At 37.3% G+C, this 22443-nt stretch overlaps 1 protein-coding gene across 1 annotated transcript in view; it reads right to left on the bottom strand.

Annotated features, from left to right (window-relative positions):
- PTPRR (protein tyrosine phosphatase receptor type R) overlaps positions 1-22443 on the bottom strand; it is a 91756-nt gene that overhangs the window by 15387 nt on the left and 53926 nt on the right. The window contains exons 3-8 of the mRNA XM_063309131.1: positions 19941-20054; positions 18332-18484; positions 16190-16306; positions 13891-14153; positions 1144-1330; positions 159-243 (exon numbers count right to left, since the gene is read on the bottom strand). Of these exons, the coding sequence (XP_063165201.1) occupies positions 159-243; positions 1144-1330; positions 13891-14153; positions 16190-16306; positions 18332-18484; positions 19941-20054 (919 nt within the window). The remainder of the gene's footprint in view (positions 1-158; positions 244-1143; positions 1331-13890; positions 14154-16189; positions 16307-18331; positions 18485-19940; positions 20055-22443) is intronic.

Below are 22443 nucleotides of genomic sequence, written 5' to 3'. Positions count from 1 at the left end.
AAAAACATTTCACACACCACTTTTCAATCATCCCAGGTTGCTCTAGTTCAAGAGCCACCTATAAATTAAGAATTAAAAAGTTGAACATAAATAATGGACTGATAATAGGAAAAGTGAGGATTAAATACTGATAAAAGTATTACTTTAAACCAACTTACTTGGAAGAATGGTCTTATAACGATTTTTGGTTCCATGACTAGGGATGTCTATTTCTTTAGGATTGACAAAATTCATGGGAATTTCCTAAAGAGAAATAAATAAAACACAGACAGCAATACTTAGTATCAATGTGAATAAGTGATTTATTGCAGCTTGTAGAGAGATTTATCACACTGTTGGTTTTTTAAAAAATAATTTGTGAGTTAGAGATTTTAAGTTAAAGAGTAATGAGGGTATGGGATGGCTTATTTATTAATTTAGCTTTGTAAGTCACCAAATCAAAAGACTCTAGGTAACCTGCAAAGTTAAACAGAATACATAATACAATATAAAACCACATATATTGTGGTTACTTCTTGCTGATCACATTGTTTAGGTTCAAACCTGCCTCTCCAAGAGTCTCAGAATAAAAGTACCAACCCAGTCAACTTCCTTTGGGAGGCCTTGAGTCACAGTTTGACATGTTTTATCACAACATTTTGGTTTTGGTATTTGTCCACAAATCAGATAAACCAGTAAGTGCTTGCCTAGCTTCATCCACATGAGTGATCCTGAACTATTTGGCCCTTAAGCCATATTTCTGGAATTCTGTTATCTTTGCTTGATGCATCAGGAGACCTAGGAATGCTATGTAGACCTACAGAGAGTTGTAGGTCTACATGGAAAATCCTGTTTTATAGCAAGGAATTGGATTCAGCGCTGTTTACTCTATTGTGATTTAGTGAAACTATGAAAAGATGCCAGGACATCTTTATTCCAAAAGCTTAAATGTTTTAAATTTTTATATCTGTGTTGAGGCAATGCAATTTTAGAACACTGGTTGGGCATCTCCAGTTTATAACCCTGGCACTGATAGCCCAAAACATTTTGAGCAAGGGATTCGGTGGTACAGTACAAATGCCAGAGGAGCATCATTCTGGACACCACAGAAAGTTACAGTATGTTTTTCGTTTTCAAACAACAAAGCAGTGATTATAGACTTACCATGAATTCTGTCTGAAGTAAATGAGAACTTGCAACTACATCTTTTAATTGCTCTTTGGTCAAGATCCTACTAGCTGACTGCAGATACTCCATTGCTACTTTTTCCCTTGGGGTTGGCACAGCTATTAAAGGTTCAGCACATCCTAAGCTGCTCATATCTAAGGTGAGTGAGACGTTGGATCCTCGTCTGTATGATAGAAAAAATATATATGTATATTTGTAATTAACTCTTTATGTAAAACTGCCTGATAAATTGGAACTTGATTGGAACACTGGCATGAAAAATTAAGCATATTTATTGGAGAATAAATGCCACAGAATATACAAAAATAAGTAAATAGTACACCTCTTTGAAACTGAAATTTCTTTATATTGGTCTTTGAATAGCACTACACATAAGAAAAAGGTAATAGGTTGGTATAGAAAAAAGCTTTACAAAATTATCATAAAACAATCGAACAACACATCTAAGCCAAAGCTTTGTGCAATTGTGTGGCTTGATGAAGGGATTTTGCAAGCTAGAATGTGAGTGAAGAGTTAACACCTCTTAAAAATAATAAACTTAAAATGTATCTTTATTGTCATGAGTAAGGATGGTGAGCAGGGGGCTCCCATCCAGACTGTCAAGCACATGCGTAGCACTGATGAATTGTTCAGCCATTCAAAGAGACACAGATCGGGACCGCCTTAACCCTTGGGGGTTATATGTCTGGGTTTTTCCCACGCTTCTTCAGTTTGTTAGGATTCCTGTTAAGTACTAGCAATAAATATTAGAGACCAGTTCATTGTCTCAGTGTGTTTCCTGGTTGTTAGGACATTTATGATCCTCAGGACCTCTTCCAAATATTGTCCCTCGCTCTCCAAAACTGCACCAGAAGATCAGGGACTGTCCAATAAGTTGACCAGGCCATGGTAAGTAAGCTTTGCTTATATGCTTACCTTGATTGGGGGGGGGAGATTTTTTAAGTCCACCTGTTTTTTCCCCCATTACATTGGGTACAGAGAAAGCATAAGGTTGTGAAGAAGGTACAAATGGATAACTGATATGCTACATTTTTGGCATGTAAAAATCTGATTATTAAACCTGTTTCCATCCTTTGTTCTATACACAGAACTATTGCTAGTAGAAGACAGACAAGAGACCCAGCTAAACAGTCATCTTGCTAACAAGATATAATTTGACTTGTACTAGGTGGGAAAACCAATAAAGCCAAAATAGAATTACCTAGTTTTGGGAAGGTAATTTGTGGACCCAGAATTTTTTCCTTCTCTGAGATTAACAAAGGGCATCCCTTAAAGACATGAGTATTATATTTTAACCCATACAACTTTCCCTTTTAAGATAATAAAAGTAACCCTCAAACTCATGCAAGTGATAAAAATAGAGGGAAGAAATAAAAGTAAGAACACTATTCCATAGTTCATTGGTAACACTGAAAGTAAAGGCCTTACTAGAAGGAATATTCTTTATTTTCCTCTTAAAAAGCAGAAGGGAGATTCTAAATCTTTAAGCATCTGCTCACTCAGACAGTGGACATAGATCTAAAACGTCCTTTGAGGGCTCTCCCCTACATCCACTTATCCATAAGGGAGATATTTGGTTAAATGGACATCACCACAGCTAGTTTAAAATATAACAAACCAGCTGTGGTGATGCCTGTTTAACCAAAAGGTAGACATTCTTTGATTTTTCCTAGTGTGTACATATGACATCAGAGTTTACAACTAAATGCTAATGTGGGGTATGCTTTAGTGCTGAGTCAAAAAAGGATATTTTTTCAACATTTATACCCCAAACCAATCTCTGTATCAATTTCTTGGCAGTTATTTAAAAACAGTTCAAAATGTTCACAATGGACCAAGTATGTATGTGGGAGAAGGGAGAGACAGAACATGAAGTAAACCAAGCCAATTCTTCATTACACTGTGCACAATCTTACCCCTCTAAAAGTATCTGTGGATTTCCTAATAAAAAAGCATAAATACATACATATTGTTTTGTAACAAAGCACAATTGAAATGTTGATATTTTCTTTGGCTTTTACATTGTTTTATCAGTCAATCGTGGCAAAAGGGTTATTTCCTTTGTAACAAAAAATATGGCAAGAGCTAATTATATCTTTGAATTTATAGCCTTTTCCAGTTCAAGAGATTAGTAAAGAAAATTGGTGTTGAGAAGCAAATTGATTCCTGTGAACTGATTCAAAAGATATGTTCATCAGAAAACAGGACATTAAAAAATTTTAAAGAAATGCATGAAAAGAAATACAAGATACATCTTTTCTATTCCTAGAGGATAATTATAAAAATAGAATTATAGCTAATAATTCTTCCAAAGGCTATTTAATGTGAGAGGAAAGGATTATATTAATGTTTTAAAGCTCCCAATAATGTCTTATATGGTAGATTTTCGTCAAGAGACTGAATCTTAGTGACTTAGAAAAAGAAATCAAGACCCTCACACTGTGACACCTTGTCAGTACACCCTTAAGGCATCCATTCTTCAAGAGAGGACAAGTCTTGAAGGATAATCTGGTCCTGCAAGTTGCTCAGTTGTAGTCAATGAATATATTCATTCATTTGCTGAATCTAATGGATAATTGATATTTATCATTGTTTCTTGGACAATAGGAGTTTAGCCTAAGTTATCAGTGGTCTGGTAACCTCCCTGCCAGACTTGTATATGGAGATGCCTGTAAAGAAAATCTAGAAATTATACTGTAGTTAGATTTGAATATAACTATTAGATTGTTAACTGGCTTGTAGAATCATAGTTATCCTGTCTCTTGGTCCATTCAAAGTCCTGATGCCTACTTTTATTCAAATCTCTCCCCACCCCCATACCTGCGCTTACTAATGGGTCAATTTTCATAGCATGGCATGGCTGAAAAGCAACCTCCTATATGAATCCAGGAATTCTTATTATAAAATAAGTGGGAATAGAATTAAGGAGAGATTTTAGCTAAAAAATAAATGCATCTTGTTTTCCATACCCAACTGAAACTTCAGCACTGTAGCCATGGCAATATCATAGAATTAAATTATCATTGTGCATTTAATAGAAGTAGGAAAGGGGCGAAGGAAAGAAGATTGAACAATCTCCTATCCATTGTTGGAATTCCAAATCCAATGGCACTGACTCATGAGCACCTCCTGAACACAAGGAGACAGTAGGGTATTGATAGAAAGTTAAGGATTTACTCATTCTTCCCTCTTTGTCTATCCCTATGCCTGTTCTTTGTGTAAGAGACCACTAATCTGAAGCCACTCCCTTCTGCCTTTCTTCTGAAGCATGCTTACACAGACCCAGACACAGAACACATGCTTTGGGACTATCCACCTGGTAGGATGTAGCTAGTTAGGTCCTAGGTTTACCTATTCCTATCATGTATTTCCTGTAAATAAATTTCCTTTCTGTTATAATCATAAAGTTTACTTGACTAATCATTGCTCAGATTGGATTCCTGGCTCAACACACTCATGCTCAGGGTCTTCAACCTTCAACACTCTTTTCACTGGGAAGTTTTAATGTGAATGAGGTAATGGTTACAGCTCCTCAAAACAGTCAAATGTTCTTTCTATATGACATATTCAGTGTTTATGCATTAATCTGAATCAATATTCAGTTACTCTTCCTTAATTTTACATATTTTGGTTTTATGCTGTTGATTTTGAAACTGCCTGATCCAAGCTATAGATTTTGGTATTTTTATCTATTCAACTGTCAATTTTTAGAGGATGAAGAGGGTCATGGCATTTAACTGGAAAATCTCTTCAGGAAGCTCCACCTATTCACTTTATGTCAACCAATCTGGTGAAGCCCATAAATCACTAAAGTGGTAATTTCCTGCCTTTCCTTTAAAATGAGCTCCGCCTTCACTTTTGGTGATTATTTTAGCCAGTAGGTTCTGCATAATTCTTTGCCCTATCCAGAAAATGAATGAAATCAGGAGGGATACTGCATTTTAGCCAGGTTCTCAACGTCATGTTCAGTTCTGCAGTAGCATCCTGATTTCAGAATTATCCCTCCCTCCGTCCCTCCCTACCCCTCATCCCTTATTTCTGTCTTTTTTCTTTGTAATTGCAGGTGAAGAGGGTTGTTTCCTTGAGGATTTTCTATATGCGTTCCTGGATTGCGATTCTATGACTGGAGCTCTTTGTTGGCAGTGTCAACAGGAGAGAGATGGAAGGAAGGCATCAATTAACCAGCAGAGCCACTTGCCTTTGCATTACACAGAAAAACGTATTTGGTTTACATCTTAAGTTTGCATGTGGCAATTGTGCGTAGGCTCCTCAGATGCCTTCTGAGGATATCCTGAACAGAATATGGGAGTGCTTACACATACTGTAGTCTAGCTACATTAAGTATTATATATACACTTTAAAAAATGCTTGTGCTAACAATTGTGGATACAAACCTATCTGAGAGGATCATAAGAACAGAAGACACTTAAGCAGCAGATCCAAAGATGTAAACTTTTTGGCAACTTGGGATCCACTGTCAATGATACTATAACTGGCTGGGGGGAAGTACACAAAGACTTGTCTCAGAATGTTGAGAGAAGAAAAATAGAACAGGCTGACATTGTATTTAAATAACTTGCCTCAGACTATTTGGGCAATCAATAATAAGAGAACCTGACATCCTTTTAGGTATGTAACCAATAAGGATAGGACTTCTTGCAAAACATCAACGTTTATAGAAAAGATATTTAGAAACTGATTCCATGTGCAACCAAAGGACAGTTATTTCAGTCACTTTTTCTAACTTGCCTTATCTCCATTTTGAGAGAGCTATCCAAAGTGTGGTAATAGAAGGTAGATGATTATATGGACAAATATATAAATGAATGGATTAGGATTGGGTGTCATTGAAAATTAAACTTTCCTCATGTTCCTTATTTTGGAGCATCTGACTCCCCTCCTTTTTTCTTTTGTTTCTCTTGCCAGTTCTGTAACAATAAAATTGTGCTCTGTCAGATTCTGATCTGATATTTGGATTAAACAGAATGTTCCTCCTTAGTAAACTGACTGAGCAGGTTTAATTGCTTTGCTTTGTTTGTGGAATAAAATCAGTTAAAGCACTTTTTCCCTAGAATGATACAAATCCCACAAACAAAATAGGAGAGTGAACTGAATTGCTGCAGTCCTAAAGGCACTAGGAGTTAATCTGGTGGGAAATCCACTTAGAAATGACTATTAACTAAGTAGCATTTTCAGTGCTCAAGTTCAGATTCCAAGTCACTCCCAATCATTAGTCAGACTACATTATGCCACAAAGGAATGAAGGAAATGATTTTCAAAAGTACTTCTAGACTAAATTTTAAGCAATTGGTATCTGGTTGGGACAGGAATCATTCCACATCCTGTGCAGGAAAAGAGCTGAAAGAAAAACATTTCAGTTTTCCCCCTTTTAATCAGCCTTTCTAAAATTCTGTGAATTGACTATTTATCCAAAAATTAGACTATTGAATGAAAGATCGATAATGCCTGTCTTTATCTCTCAATTAACTCCACCATCAAATGGAGCTTTATCATGCAAACCAGGTTTTCAGATGAAGGTATAGAAGCATTCACAAAGAACTTAGGTGCAGGATGCTCAATTAGTGTCTAGTAAGATCATGAAACAGATACCAGAATAGTCTATGTACATAGAAGTTGATCTGATTCTCAGGAACTGGGAACATTAGTAGGAAGAAAAACATGTAGTCTTCCTCCAAGTTGATGTTGTTGAGTATACCCTTTTACCTTCGATCCCTCAGAGGCAAACAATGGCCATTCATTTTGGGGGGAAAGTGAAGAATACTGGAACTGATCTGGCAAAAGCTCCTGCTAAGATGCACATGAATACATTCTTGCCTGGACACTTTCCAGGTGTTCCAACTGTCTGCAAAATTTTACTAATTCATTTTACTAATTCATCAGGAATCTTAGGTTGATCCTGGTTTTTAATTTTTGAATACCATTAACAGATTAATCCAAAGATGCATTCAAAAAGACTGATTATTGAGGTTATTATCTAAATGTTACTAAACGTTTAACTGAGTCACTGAATCAAAAATAGTTAAATACTAGCCCTTTATGAAATAGTTGCTAGTTACTCATCTAATATGATTGATTGATGTTTCATCAATGGAAGCTAATGATTATTTCCTTTTATTGTCAAAGGCCTCAAATGATTTTTTCTAGGTTTAATGTATGACTGGAAAAACCTTGATCCTTAAATGCTTTGAACAGTCTTATAATCACTAAAACAAACTTGTGGTGAAACAGACAAGGAAGGAAAAGTGATAGCAATGTCACAGGTTGTACAATTATATAAGAAGCCTGCACAGAAATGAGAATAGGAAAAACACTAGATTTTGGAGGAATTGGGGAGGAAGGGCAGAAGGAAGGAAGGATGGACAGACGGACTTTCCCAAGGGAGCAGAGAGAGGAGAAGGGAAAGCAAACAAACAAAAAAAGACTGAACGAAAGAAAGATCTTTCTGCTTAGCCAGGAGAGCGAAGAAAAAGAAAAGCAGTGTTTCAGCAATGCCCTCCAGTAGCCAGCACCCAGATAAGCAGGGGTTAAGACCAGACAAACAATCAAGGGAAAACAGTACCCTAATCAAGGAACTACCAAGGAGAAAACCACACCCTCACCAACACTGGCAGGGCAAGCTACTGTATATAAACAAGGAGCAAACCCCGCACTCACTCGCACCGATGATGTTACCTGGTTGGGTAATGAAATGTCTGCAGGCAAACAACCAAGCTGAGAGAGCACCAAGTATGGAGGGTTTGGGGGGTATTTAAGGGGAATATCAATGTCTGCATGCAGAATTTTAGTGTCCATTTTGGCTTAAACTTAACTTCCCCAACAACAAAGTGTCCAGTGCCATTTTCCTCTTTCAGTGGAAGTTTAATGGTGAGGGGAAAAAAGGAAAAGAATCTTGGTGCCAAGGAAGATAAAAAATACCCTTGCATTTATTTGGGGGGTGGGAGGTGGATAGATTTTGCTATTATCTAAAAATGCACACCGATATTGTACCTTGGAATGAAAAGAGTAAAATAACATCCTTAAAATTATTTATTGATCCTGCCCTTTGAAGGCGAGCCTCAGCATGCTGTGCTCAGCCTGGTGTGGCCTCAGGCTGACAGCACTTGCACGTCCATTGTGTCGTTTGTGTACTCATTGCAGGTCAGAGATTTCGAAGACTTATGTATATTTTCAAGTCTTTAGAATCCGGACTTCTTTCTTCTGAAGTAATGAATGGCACGTTTGCTTTGCGGCCTTGTGCCGGTGAGAACATTTTACATCGGTGGCTGTCTCTAGCTTTGGAACTGTTGCTTCTCACCTCACAAGCCTCTGCCATTATGGTTACATGGCTCAAACTAAATGTATAGGAGTGAAAAGTTGAAAAATCTTAGAAAAGTTTAATGTTCAGGATAGCTATCCTTTCCTTTCAATCTGTTTACAATATAGCAAACATTTCAACTGATCTCTGTAATGTTACATAAAGCTAGCAAAATTGTCTGCCAGATGCTGGCCACTGATTAATTTGTTTTAAGTTCAGCCAAAAGGAAAAAAAAAAGTGCAACGGGTGGAGCAGCAAAAATATGCACAATCAACAAGTGAGCAAAGATTTCCTGTCATCTTGGGAATGAAATTGATTGGTACAGCCATTTCCTGTGTATTATCTAAAACCAGTCACAACAACTGCAACCCAGAGACATTCTTGGAGATAAAGCAGATGGTAGAGACTGGCACTTTTCTTTGCAGCATGCCAACTTCCCATTTTTGATAGTTGAAATAATTTTAAAATAATATTTAAAAAAGAGGCAGGGAGGGCAGGAAAACTAATGGGCACCATGGGCATAGCCAACAGGAACATTGTGTCTAGGAGCTCCATGCTGGGTGTTACCTAAGTGGGTAATTCCTTTAAAATTCATTTCATTACATGTCTGTTTTAATGCTACCTTCTGTTAAGATGGAAATATTTGCAAAAACTGCCATACATAACAATAACAAGTAATAACAGGTGGGAGAGCTAGAAAACTCTTGATGGTATTGTATTACTGATAATCCTTTCCAATGGCAGTACAGGTTACATCTGTAATAAAGGACACTATGTGTGCAGTCAGGGTTGAGTGTAGTGGTCCTCCAGGTCAAACCTTGGGCAATCAGAATCCTTCCCCTTGTTTGAAAAGTCCTATATCTGCATACTTGCATGGCTGCAGGAACCCGGGAGGGATGTGGGCATCAAACATTTCATTGGCTTGGGGTAAGCTGGGCAGTTAGCTTGTGACATCTTCTCTGCATGCCTGGCTTTAATGAAACCCTTGCAGGTGCTGTCTTTGCTAGATATGCTAACCCAAGCAGTCTGGTTCATGAGCATATGCTACCCACTCCACTACAAGTGACCCTAACCACAGTTGTAGGCTTTTCTGTGCTGTGTGAATTCCCTGCATCCATACTTTCGGATTTATGTGAAGTGTAATTTAACATCTTAGCTATGAATAAACTAAAATGCTGGCCTTTCTGGGTACACACAATGATAAACCTAAGCATAAGTTAGGTCAAAGAACTGTGTATGATGGCTGGGAGAAGGAAGAGTCCAAACACAATCACTATGAACACTTTGAAATACCTTTCTCAAAAAAAATATCCTTTTTTGGGATCATTGTAGCCCTGTGCTTGAAACAGTTGTTAGTGGCATTTCCCTGAAAGCATAGCTAGGAGTTATATTAAGAACAAGAAAGCATATTCATCTCAACACAATAGAGTAAATTTATCCTCCAAATCCATGCAAAGCTGTATATTTCAGCCAGGAAATTCCAAAACCTTTCCTGTACATGTATGAGGGTCTCAGGCTTATGCTATCATCCACAAACACTGGCTCAGTTTCATTCTTTAGTTTGCAAAGAGCAACACAATGCTTAATGCCAAGCAGTTGCTTTTAACAGAGTACTGGATTGAAAAGGCAGGAAATGTTAAATAATTATATTATATATAGCACAAGTGGTGATACCTATGCCAGCAATCCTGCTGCACTTGATTAAAGAAAAGGAATTCTGGAAAGACAGTTTCAATATCTAGAGATAGTAAATAATCAAGAGTCAATACCTGGCTTTTTCTCATGGAAATTTTTAAAAAATAATTTGCCATAGCTGCATGATGACCTTTTCAATCCTTGTAGGAGCTTGCTACAAGTAATTTATATGAAGGCAGTCCAGTGTATTAACATATACTCACACAGACTTGCAATATATACATTTCCAGACTAAATTACTTCTACTTGTGTTAGAAAAAGTTAATATGATTGATACAAAGGCTATCTATTGTCATCTCATAAAATGGCAAGCACATGGTAAAGGATGCAATTCAATCAGGCAAGCAGTTGGAATGAGCCTGTCTGTCCCTAAGGGCTGAGGGCTGTTAAGCCATCTGCAGTCATTTACATTTCCCTGGATTTTCTCCTTTTAAGCAGCAAAAAGGAGCACATTTTCCAGCAAATTCTTTCTTTCTGTAGATACTGTAACATGAGACTAAATAGGTCTTCAAATTCTAAAACTTGACATCTTTATAGGAGAGTTTGTGAGAGTGAATTATCAGATTGAATGGGGAGATTGTCACCAGTGTGTTGTAAATGTTGCTCAAGTGGAAAGGTTCTGGTCAGAATTCTTGTACTGTCACCTTTTTTTTTGATAAATTTAAATAATCAGAGAGACTTGTTTCCTTGGTTGGTTGTTTCCAGGTCAGTTTGTTGTTGAAAAGTCCTGACAGGGATGCACAATCGGTTCTAAAACAATTGTAGAGTTAAAATAAGATAAACAGCATTGCTTAACTGTTATATTGCAGAATAAAATACAAGTAAATGCTTGTCATTTCAGTTATGACAAGATCAGAGTCCGTTAATGTTTTAAGAATCTTTTTTTCTCCAGAATTTGTCTTTGATAAAGATGTCCTCATCCTCCTTCTCCTCCTTCTTCTTTCCTGAAGTCATCCTAATGGTTTTAATTTGCCCAATTGTTTTCTTCATAGAAAACTTCCATCTGGTATTCAACACTGCTGGGATCGATCAAATTGATTCGTAGCTCTTGCTCTTCAGTTTGCCTTTTGCTGAGTTCCAGTGGTATATTGCTATGAAGTCTAGATAGCAAGCATCTTAAAAGTGAGGGCTAATGGAGATATTTGGCTGATATTTCCTCAATGTGAACTAATAACTGGACACATTATTTTTAGCAGATCATTTCCCTCTCTATGTAGAACAGGTCTGATACTAAGCTGGTCATGTGTTCTATTTAATCATCACCTTTTGTTACTTTAATATCTCTCAGACAATAGTTTTCTTTTGAAGAGGTTTTCTATTTGAAGGATTTCCTGTCCAAATCCAGCTAAAAATTAAGTAGAACAGGGATCTTGAAGATGTCCATCAACAGTATCTAAACAGCAAAATGAGCAAGAAGCATACAGATCACCTGGTCTTCATGATTAATTTTAAATTTAGAGATATAAACTACTTTATGCAAATACACCTCCTTTTTAGTGTTTTTATTTTTGGTGCTGCATTTATTTCCTCTTCTTTCTAATCATTTCTGAAGCCAGTATTTTGTTGGAGTGTACATTTAGGAAAAGAAAAACATGGACAACGTTTGAATCTGCAAGTAGATGGAGGTGAAGAAAACAGTGGCTTAGGAGACTGAAAGCTCTTCATATACTGGATGTTTTCCAGCATGAGCATTTGTGAATACCTTTTGCCTCTTGGAGGACTGCATGTAGGTACACACATCACAGCTTTTAAAGACACGGTCTTTTTTTTGCATAGACCCCCCCAAAAAGACCATTTGATTTCAGGAGTTACTGCCAATGGATCCAAACCACCGTTTTACCTTTGAATCTGGATCACTACAGATTCCCAGTAAATATTATATGTGATAAACATAGCCACATTTTCCATCTTTCATTCTTGTCCAAAGAGAATCCTGTTTAGAAAGTGGAGGTCACTTAATTATTGTCCTCATAATGAAACAGTCAATTTCTCTTATGGCAAAAATATGGTGGAAAGTGGCCTTCCTAATTGCGCTTTCCCATAACTTGGTTCATGATAATCCTATGATAATACTTTTACACAAGGCTGTAATATTGAAAGATAGATACATAGAATACTGATCTATTCAAGAACATTTGTAGTCCACCCTTCTCCAATCCAGTGCTCTCCAGATGTGTTGGGATGTTAGTTGGGAATTCTGGGGGCTGTCACCCCAACATATCTAGAGAGCACAAGGCTAGAAAAGCTGATTTAGATCTACTGTGGGAAGAAATGAATCCAGACCAATAAAAACTGTACAATCGCCAGATGAACTCTAACAAACATTTTGTCATAAATAAAATATTAAATTGATACCAGTAGGTATACTATCACTTTAACATTTTCTTAATAATCTACATAATCAGAGGAACTCAGAATGACTTTTTTCTTGTGTCCTGGTGGTCACTGTAACTGAAAACACCACATAGGATATACATGGTGAAAGCAATACAGACACCATCACCCCTCCAAGGAAGTAATATAAAACCTTGTACTTGGGGGCATGACATAATGTAACATCTGTATATTTCTGTCTCTGAGAACTTAAGGGAAAGTTGAGTGCATATTCCATTCTTATAGATCACAAATGGAATGGAAAGTGTGCTGACAATATTTTGTCTCCTCTAGAGGTCACTGTTCATCAAGCAATAACATCCAACATGAGTGTAGGGAGCAAGGTATTTCTGGTACCAGCTAAATCAAAGGATGCAATCCTCTTAGCATCAATTTATCTCTGATATGGGTTAATAACATTGTCTTACTTTGCATTGCGACAGCATTAATCTTAAGGTGATGTCTTTGAACTCTCCAAGCTAAGCATTATTGGATAATAGTCCTTACAACTATCAACACTCACTGATTTAGATGTGAATGTTTTCTGTTCTTGATGTTACATGGTATAGGTCAGATCAAGGCCTTCTAGGGGAACAATGGAAACAATTCCCACAACCTACAAATCCTGCATGGAGAGGCTCCATGAATAATTACTTGGAATGAGTAGTATAAATATTTTTTATTCAAGGCAATAAAATGATTTTTGGGGGGGCCTGGTTCATGTAGCTTTCCCCCCACTACTCAAATGTGAATCCATTCAGAATCCATATGATATGTTCCTGTTATATCTCAACCATTATCTAAGAAGTGCTCAGAAAATCAGTATCTATAACACATGCAACCTTCTTTGGCTTATGTCTCCTAGGAAGCATATGGGGTTTGTACATTCCCCAGATCAGCTGCCTTCTTGGGAATGACCACTCACAAAATCTCTGTTTACCAGAAGCAAACTGATGTGGTTGCTCCCACTAGCTCTCTGAGATTATCCTTACTGTCTCTAACTTGCCTTGGTCTTCTTCTCTGCATTGATGGGCACACTGGGAAATAAAGAACCAAACTGTAGCCAGCTACCATTTTTATTTTCTAAGCCCACCTCTGAAACTGGAGGCATTCTTGGAAATAAAGATGATGCTTAAGGCTGGCACTTTAATTTGCAGCATGCGAAATACACATTTATTTATTTTTACTGAAAGTAATCCTAAAAAATAATTAAAGTTACATGGGGCACAGAGTTTATCAGGAAAAAGGATGGTGTCTGCAGGCTCACAGGTATGTCAAGTTGCTTTCCCTGCCTTACAGAGAGGGAATAATAAATTCAGTCTACGGGGCTTTCATCCTACCTTTCTTGCAGCCCCACTGGTTTCATTTTGAAAGGTGATGGATTGGCAGAAAGTGGGGGCTTGATCTCAGTAGTGCACTGTCCATGGGGATCCACTACAACATTTATGACTTTACGGGTCTGTTCAGGTTGGACCATTCTGTTGGCTGTCTTGTATTCAGATGGTGTTCTTTGCAGAGCGATGGAAGAGAGGTGTATTTCTTGTTTTTGGTTCTTATCCTGTCTCACAGAAAATTGTATTTTCTCTTTCACTCGGTATAGAACCTGTTCATAACAGAGAAAATAGCTGTTTTTACCTTATATTCTTTAAAAAGCACAAATTGGATTATTAATGGACAGGATATAAAATTAGATACTAATACACCAAATCACCAATAGGAATAGAAAGCATCGCCAGTAATTAAAAAAAACATTTTTCTACAGATTATTTAAAGATTTCCTCAAAACTTTCAGTAGATAGTTTGATTTGTATTATCTGCAATTTGAGTTTGTAGTGTAATATTTCACAATAGGATTTATTATTTGGGTTGCTTTAGTCAGGGAGACAACAAAACTGTACTGGGAAATAATTGAACAAGCAACTGTTGCAAAGAGAGTAAGATTAGACGATATTGTACTCTATCAATTCTTTTCCCAAAGTGTGGTATTGGCTGAGAAAACAATAAATGTTGAAGTGGAATTAAAAGAAAACAGAGCTTTGGCTATCAAGGGAAATCAATCGGTAGAAGCTCTTGCCTCTAATGATACAATCTGACCAATAAGACCAATTCAATAATACAAGGTGAATACAGTTAATGTGCTTCTTTAAAAAAAAGGCTGAAGGGAAAAAAACTAACTAGCCAGGGAAGTATAATAATTGAGGAATTAGGCATGGATGGGGAAAACCCAGATTCAAGTCCCTGAACTGACCACAGATTGACTTAGGCTGAAAGAAAGTGACAGGCTCCACTGAACTCACTTTCTGGGTTTCCCTTTATAACTAGAGCAATTGTTCAGTTTTCTTTACTTTTGATTGTCTGAATTGTCAAATGATGTTCATAACAATAAAGCTGAATAAGAAAGATATGGCAACCAGTAGTAATAATCTGCACCCCAAACACAAGGGACAGAAAATGATTATATAAGGGTAAGTCAAAATGCCACAACTAGGAGCCAGCGAACAGGAAGCAACAGATTAACCATTAAATAAATAGAAAAGACAGAAGCTGCTAGTTCAAATGAGGAAAAGGGTCATTCATAGGAGGGCTCTGCAGTAGTGTCTGAAGATGAGAAAAGGAGATCCGTCACTACTTAAGCTACTAAACAGATGGAAACATAAGATGAAAACCCTGGAATACTATGGCTGGCAAAACAAACAAACAAAAAAACAACCCAAGAACATATGGAATCTAATAAAAATTGTGTAAATGAACTTCTAACGGAGAAATAACTATTGGCTTGGTATACTAGGATTTACCAGTCAGAGCCTAGCCTTTTCATCATTCAGCATATACTCAATAGGAAATTGCACCAGCCACAATGCATCATCATTATACACATTTTTACAAAGACTCTCACATCATTCTTTGCCCTGAAAATATCCATAGATACCCCAGCAAGGACAGCATGGCAGAGGAGCCAGTGATGAAAAGCAGCTCATGACATCCTGATGCAAAGCCCATGATTTAAGCATTTGTATTGGATGTAGGGAAGCAAGTGCTAAAGAGCAAGTTGTGACCTCATCGTGCATGTCTTATCTTTTTTCATATTGTAATTAGCAGCAAATACCTAAACAAACATTGTAACATTTTGTTTTGAAAAAAATCTAACCAGCTAAGGACAGAATAAGCACATAAGGACATGCTTAGCTAAATGTACTACTGTGTGTGCAAATGGATTCTGCATATGACTTTCTTCCCCCTTCCAATCCAGCTGCTGTGGCTTCACCAAAAATCAATTCGTTGTTCAAGAGGAGAATGGAAAAGCTGGATTCAGTCCATGCTTTACTCCGCCTCCCCTGCAACTACTAATTTTTGAAAAGGCACCATGTATTCACAATGCCAGGTCTAAGCATGTGTTTGACTGAGGGCCAATAAATGAACTCACCCTTTTAAAAAATATGGGAAGTACCCCTTCTAAGTCATCTGAACAAAAGCATTACTTGGTCTGGATGCATGATTAAGATTCACTTTATGCCTCATTTTGCATTAATTTTGTTTGTGGCTAAAAGACTGGACTGTTTTTAGCAAATGATTTCAGCACTAGTAAAGCTTGTTCTGCTTTTCAGAAGACCAAAACAGTGACAATGGAAGCGGACTTACCATCAGACATGTCACAATAACAACAAAGATGCTGAGAAAGATGATGACGGCATAAAATCCTTCTTTACTCCAGAGTTTATCTGACTCATGCTTGCCTTGCAAGACATTTTTCTTGGACTTACAGAAACATAAAAGGGAAAAAAAAGTAATTATATGGTTCTGGACATGCATTTGAGAATCATTATCAGCCTGATACAAAGTTTTATCTTTCTTCAATAATATGAAGTGCTTGAATGATATTTTGCATATCTAGCAAGATTTTTTTTCTCTTTTCTTTTTCTATATTGCATTAAGAACTGGAGTTGTTTTAAATGATATATAAAGCTTCCTTTATAGCCTAGTGTCTTTGATTGTAACAACCTGAACTAGTGGGAGGCCAAAGTTCAAATGAATGAGTTTAGCTTGAGATATCTCTCCAGGTCAAGACACTGGCTCCTAATGAACAGGAATATATATAGTAAGCAGTGCCTCTTCCCCCACCTTTTTCCTTCTCCTCTATGTTACACTTTAGAAGACCTTCTATGAAATGCAAAAAAAATAAAAGGGGGGGAACAGAAAAAAAGTACAGATACTCCTCATTTAGTGACCACAACTGGGACTGCAATTTGGTCATTAAGTGAAATGGTCACTAAGTGAAACTGTGACTGTGCTTGTGATTTTACTTCAGCATTACTTCGCTTTACAGACCTGCAAAGCCTGTAAATGTGAGGACTGTTCACAAAGTTACTTTATCATCATTGTAACTTTGAATGGTTGCTAAACGAGGCAGACACTTACAGGACTACCTGTAAGAGCATTCTGAAAAAACTGGCTTATATGTAGTGTGGTCTATGTCCCCCCACAACCTACTGGGGAAGTAGGAATCTATTTTTAATGGTATTAGTGCTGAGAAACCACATCATTTGTCAACCTATTTTTTATGTGTAAATAAAAGTGCTATGAATCCAAGGAGACCAAGTCTCCTGGTAATGCTTACAAGACTGGAGTTCTAACTAGTCAGATAACTTAATGGTATAACATTCAATTATACCATTATATTGAATCCTTCATTTAACAGACTTCAGATACAATGGACCAAATTTCCATCCAGATATTCCACCCTACAAAACAAAACACCCCCCCCAAAAAATCTGTTATGCACATGATGCAAATCACCATGAATAATGTAATTACAATTTAACAGACATTTGAGATTGTCCTTCTTCTCAGTGATCCATGAAATAAAGACTTCACTCTATTTGCAATTTATTAAAATCAACAACTCTTAAACTACATATCACTTAAAACAGGAGAGATTTGGTTCAGCTGATAGAATTAATCAAGCTCCTTTTTAAAAAAATACCATTAGAATCTACATAAATTTATATTAGGTTTTCATATGAATGAAGATAGTTTATGTTTTCTTGAAACATGGTGCGGTCCTATATCTACTCATCTGGAAATACCGTAAAGCTGGTGGAACTCAGTGAGACTTGCTGCTGGGACTGTAACACTTCCCAGCACTTCCCAAAACACTTTAAACACTACTTCTTTAGTATGCACTACTACTGAAATAAAGCAGTATTTCAGTTGCAGGTGATGAGAAGCAAAGTGCAGTAATAAGTGGCCTTATGTTGCTAGAGCCAAAGCGTTATAATCATTAGAGGTTAGGCTGAGGACAACCAGTTCCAAATCTCCACTTGACATGAAGATGATCACATGACTTTGGGCCAGTCACTTTCTCACAGTTTAACTTCACTTTAGCTTACTTATAAGGATAAAATACAGGAAAATCCCATAAATGCTTTCTTGAAGTTTTTGAGGAAAGGCACTCTATTAATCAGCCCTCAGGATACCAGATGACCCTCAGCTGGTTGATTTCTAACCATGGAATGGAAATGAAGCTGCAAAATACTGTGGATTAGTCCTATTTAAGGGGCAACAAAAGTCTAATGTACTGTTTTTAGTTATCACCTGGCTGCACCTTGGTTCCCTATGCCCTCAGGTGCATTAGACATGCACTGAATTTATGAATTTGTAGTCTAGAAAATAATAGAAAAGTATTTATTTATTGTGTGCCATCGGAGTTTGCAAAATAATAACAGGTCTTGAAAGGAGTACCTATGAGTAACATACTAGCACTTTATGGTAATGATAGCTTACCTCTGGGGATATCTCTGTAATTCCAAACTGGGTTAAACCCTGACGTAGGATGTTGATATTAAGAGATCTTAGCACTTCTTCAGATGGGATAGTATCAGAAACTCCTTTGCTACTGACTGGAGATATGAAGAGTTCAACACAGTTCCTCTTGCCCTAGCAATAATAGAGAACATAAAATAAGAGAAGAATAATTCTAAAAAAACTTTGTTATGACAAACATATGAGCTAACGTATGAGTTACTGTTCTTGCAAGGGCTAAACAAATAATAGAAATGGATGGTTTTCCATTTCCCTTTCCAGTCCAAATCAGAATTCCTTGGGATTAAATAGAATTAGCTATCTAGAAGTTCAAATTGAATCTAAGTTGATATTTTGAATATCCCAAACTGCATTTCAGATATATGGGTTTCCTTCCTGCTTATGCTATATTTAGACGTTTGCCAATTAGCGATAATATGACTGCTGCAGAAAAGCCTTGGGGAAGGGATAGAGCATGGGTGGGCAACCTGTAGGCCTCAGCCTAATTGCAATACCCCTTAATACGCAAGCAAGAGTGATCTGGCTCTTTCTTGGCAGACATTAGAGTGAGGAGGGAAGGTGAGGAAGAGAGGGGGTATCGGAGAGAAAGATAGAAAAGGGTTGCTAAAAACTGACATGCCAGAAGAGAAAATGAATACTTCATCTGTTTTTGACATTATTCCCAGTTGCTTTTATTTTAGTTGTTAGTTCCCAGCAGATTTCTGCTACAGGAATGTGGCCTTAGAAAGAAAGAAAAAAAACTTTGTCGACCTCTGGCCTATAGTATTGGGTTCAGTTCTTGGCTTCTTCACGCAGGGAAAAAAAACATGCCTATATACTATATCTACTGCCTATCACATTAGATCTTACCAAATTCAGTAGACCAGTCATCCAGCTTCATATAAAGCTGGGTGGCTGTTTTTTCCACCCAGATTATAGGTAGTCAGTGGTGGTCACAATAAAGCTCATCCTAGAAGGTCTGCTGTGGTTCATAGCTTGCATGAAACTTGCTCACCATAAGTGATGGCAAGCACATACAAATAAAATGAAGATGGTTGTCATATGTATATGTGTAATGTATATCTCTGTCTCTGTTTCTATGTCTACATCTATCTGTATCTAGTCTGTCTATCATCTATCTATCTATCTATCTATCTATCTATCTATCTATCTATCTATCTATCTATCTATCTATCTATCTATCTATCATTGTGGTGTACTAGTTAAGAAGCTGCACTAGGAGTGGGGAGAACCAGGTTCCAGTCCTCCCTTAGGCCCAGAAGTTGGGTGGGCAACTTTGGGCCAGTCAATCTCTCAGCCCTAGACTGAAAAGTTGAAAACATCTATCTACTACTGCATGGGATCAGTGTGGTAGATTATGGACCATCATAATCTTCAACGAAGAGGCCTTCATTCTGCAGTAGATTTGGGCTGATACTACAAAAGGATGAGGTATCCCAGGGAGTTTTTGCCAAGTATTGTTACTTCTGCATCTAGCAGGTATACAGAATCTTTTCTTTGTTCAGGTTGGTTAGTCCTATTTCCAGGAGGTGAAACTATGCAATGATAAGCATGAAACTAAGCCACTTACAATGAGTCGGTTGATATGCACTTGCTGCGGCAAGAGTCCTAAAGCAGCAGCCACTCCCTGGCGGAAAATCCGAAGCAATGTGATATTCAGCTTGTTGACATCCATTTGCAAAGTCTGCAAAACAAACCCAAACAGACAAGTGCTAATCTTGCAAGGCACACACAGTTCCCTGCTAATGAGTGACCTCCGTGAATTGTGCAAATGGTTTTTCCCAGGATGGCAATGTGTGAAGTCAATTTGCATTTCAAATAGAGAACAAGAGTTGGGGGAGTGAGGTCAGGGATGCAGGATTCCAGACTATTAATGGTTGTTAGTTTAAAGAACATTAACATTTCCTCTTTTCATAACCTTAAGTTCACCATGAGGTCAAAGAACTTTCTTTGGCTGCAATCCTGGAGCTTTTATATGAGAATTGCCAGACCAGAAGGTATTGTGACAGAAGTAAGTGAAATAGCATCACCCAGAAGAAACAAAGATTTACTTCTGATTATTATCATTCTTCATAGAAATAAAACAATACAGTGGATAGATTGGAGCAGCTACATGCCCGTGGCTGTTTTCAAAAGACTAAGCAAGGTCAGATATAGTTAGTGCTTACATAGGTAACCTCCAGGAAATCTCAAAACTGTAGGCTAAACTGGGAAGGAAATTTTTTTTTTTAATGTTAAACCACTATGTCATGTAGTCACCAGGATGAAGAAAGACTTTACCTTTTATGTTATTGTTTCTAGAAATGAGGAAACATGATGTTTCAAAATTCTCCACCAAATTTGTGGGCAAATTGGGGGACAGTTCTTCCAGGGGAAGGAAATATCTCCAACGATTTCTCCCTTTGTGGGTGTCATTTGTGGGTATCTTTTGTGTGTATCCTCAGAACTGGTACTAAAAAGCCCATGGGAGGATATCCCTCATGACTGAAGCAAGTGAAGCCAGAAAAGTCATAGACCACTGGAATGACGATGGCACAATGAAACTGCACTCACACACGCCTCTTAGAGACTTTGAAAATCAAGGGGAAAAAATGCCAGTATTCCCAGCTTGGCATTAATCATTTTCATATGCCTGCTTCCTGCATTGTAGAAATTAAACAACTGCAGAACCCACATGTGCCTGAATTGAAAACTGGCATTCCAACCTGGCAACTGAGTCTTGATGACAAATGAAACCTTGCTGACTTCCCATACAATAATGTTGAATAATTCCATCAATCAACAGTCTAAATTAGGAATTTAGGAGTTTTACCAGGGATTAGCCAGCAAGTGGGAAAGAGGTCCCTCCCCCTTTTTTTAACCAGATTAGCCCTCGTGGACAAAATGGGAGTACCAATTATTTTTAATTGATGTATACCAAGGATACTCAAACTTTGTAATACCTCAGTTGCCTACTGCACCCTTTCAGAGGAAAAGTCAGGAGCAATGCCTGCAGTGAACGTTGTTGGCACTCCCATTTTGTCAACGAGGGCTAATCTGGTTAAAAAAAAAATGGGGACCTCTTTCCCACTTGCTGGCTAATCCCTGGTAAAACTCCTAAATTCCTAATTTAGACTGTTGATTGATGAAATTATTCAACATTATTGTATGGGAAGTGAGTAGCATATTGATTTCTTGCCTAGGCCTAGCCCAATGAATTCATTGTGGGGGGCAGCTTCAATAAAATTATTTTAGCAGGTCAATGTACTTGAGGTTTGAGAAGCTGGTGTCTAATTAATTCTGTACAAGTGACAAATGAAGAATACTTCACTATTTTCTTAAATGAGGGACAGGAGAGAGATTTGTTTTACTTCACATCTGAACTGACTTAATTTTGTATTTTTGAACCAATATATGAATCCAAACTTAGATTTCCTGAAGAATTCATTCTTTTTCAGATTTTGCAAATCAGTTTAGTAATTTTTAAAACAGTAACTTAGGGGAAAGTTTGCACAGAAATGTTTATGTTCAGGAACATAATGTATAAAAATGCATTAAATTAGAGAAATTGTTTTTCTAAACCTCTTTACATTAGGCATGACTATAAAAATGTATACCTGGAGAAATCTACACAAATAAATATACCCATTTTAGTTTTGTAAAAAAATTGAACCTAGTATAGCTATGGGATAAATTAAACTTACATAAGTAAAAAAAATGAAAAGGGAAAGTGAAATAGAAATGACCATTGATAGATTCACTATCCCTATTTTACACGAGCCTCCAATTGGTGCCATCCTAGAATTTTCAGCCAGGTGACAATTTCAGGTTAGGACAGATACAAAACATGTGGGCCATGTGATCTGGCCTACTTTTATTAGCACAGCATACCATCCTAATGAAGCTTATCTCAGTGTTCTTCCTGGACTGTTAGTTATGCCACATGGGAATCGACATGATAGGAAAGCCTCTGTCAGTAGGATCCATCCCACAAGCCCTTAACATTAATTTCTTTACATATCTCTTATATTTTGGGCAATAAGCTTCCATGGAGGAATGGAAGGAGATTAATTTGTTAGAAATTCTTCAAAGAC

Source organism: Candoia aspera, chromosome 7 (assembly GCF_035149785.1).
Source record: "Candoia aspera isolate rCanAsp1 chromosome 7, rCanAsp1.hap2, whole genome shotgun sequence".
Classification (NCBI taxonomy): Eukaryota; Metazoa; Chordata; class Lepidosauria; order Squamata; family Boidae; genus Candoia; species Candoia aspera.
The sequence above is the reverse complement of the archived record's forward strand: the minus strand, read 5'-3'. Positions and strand labels throughout refer to the sequence as shown.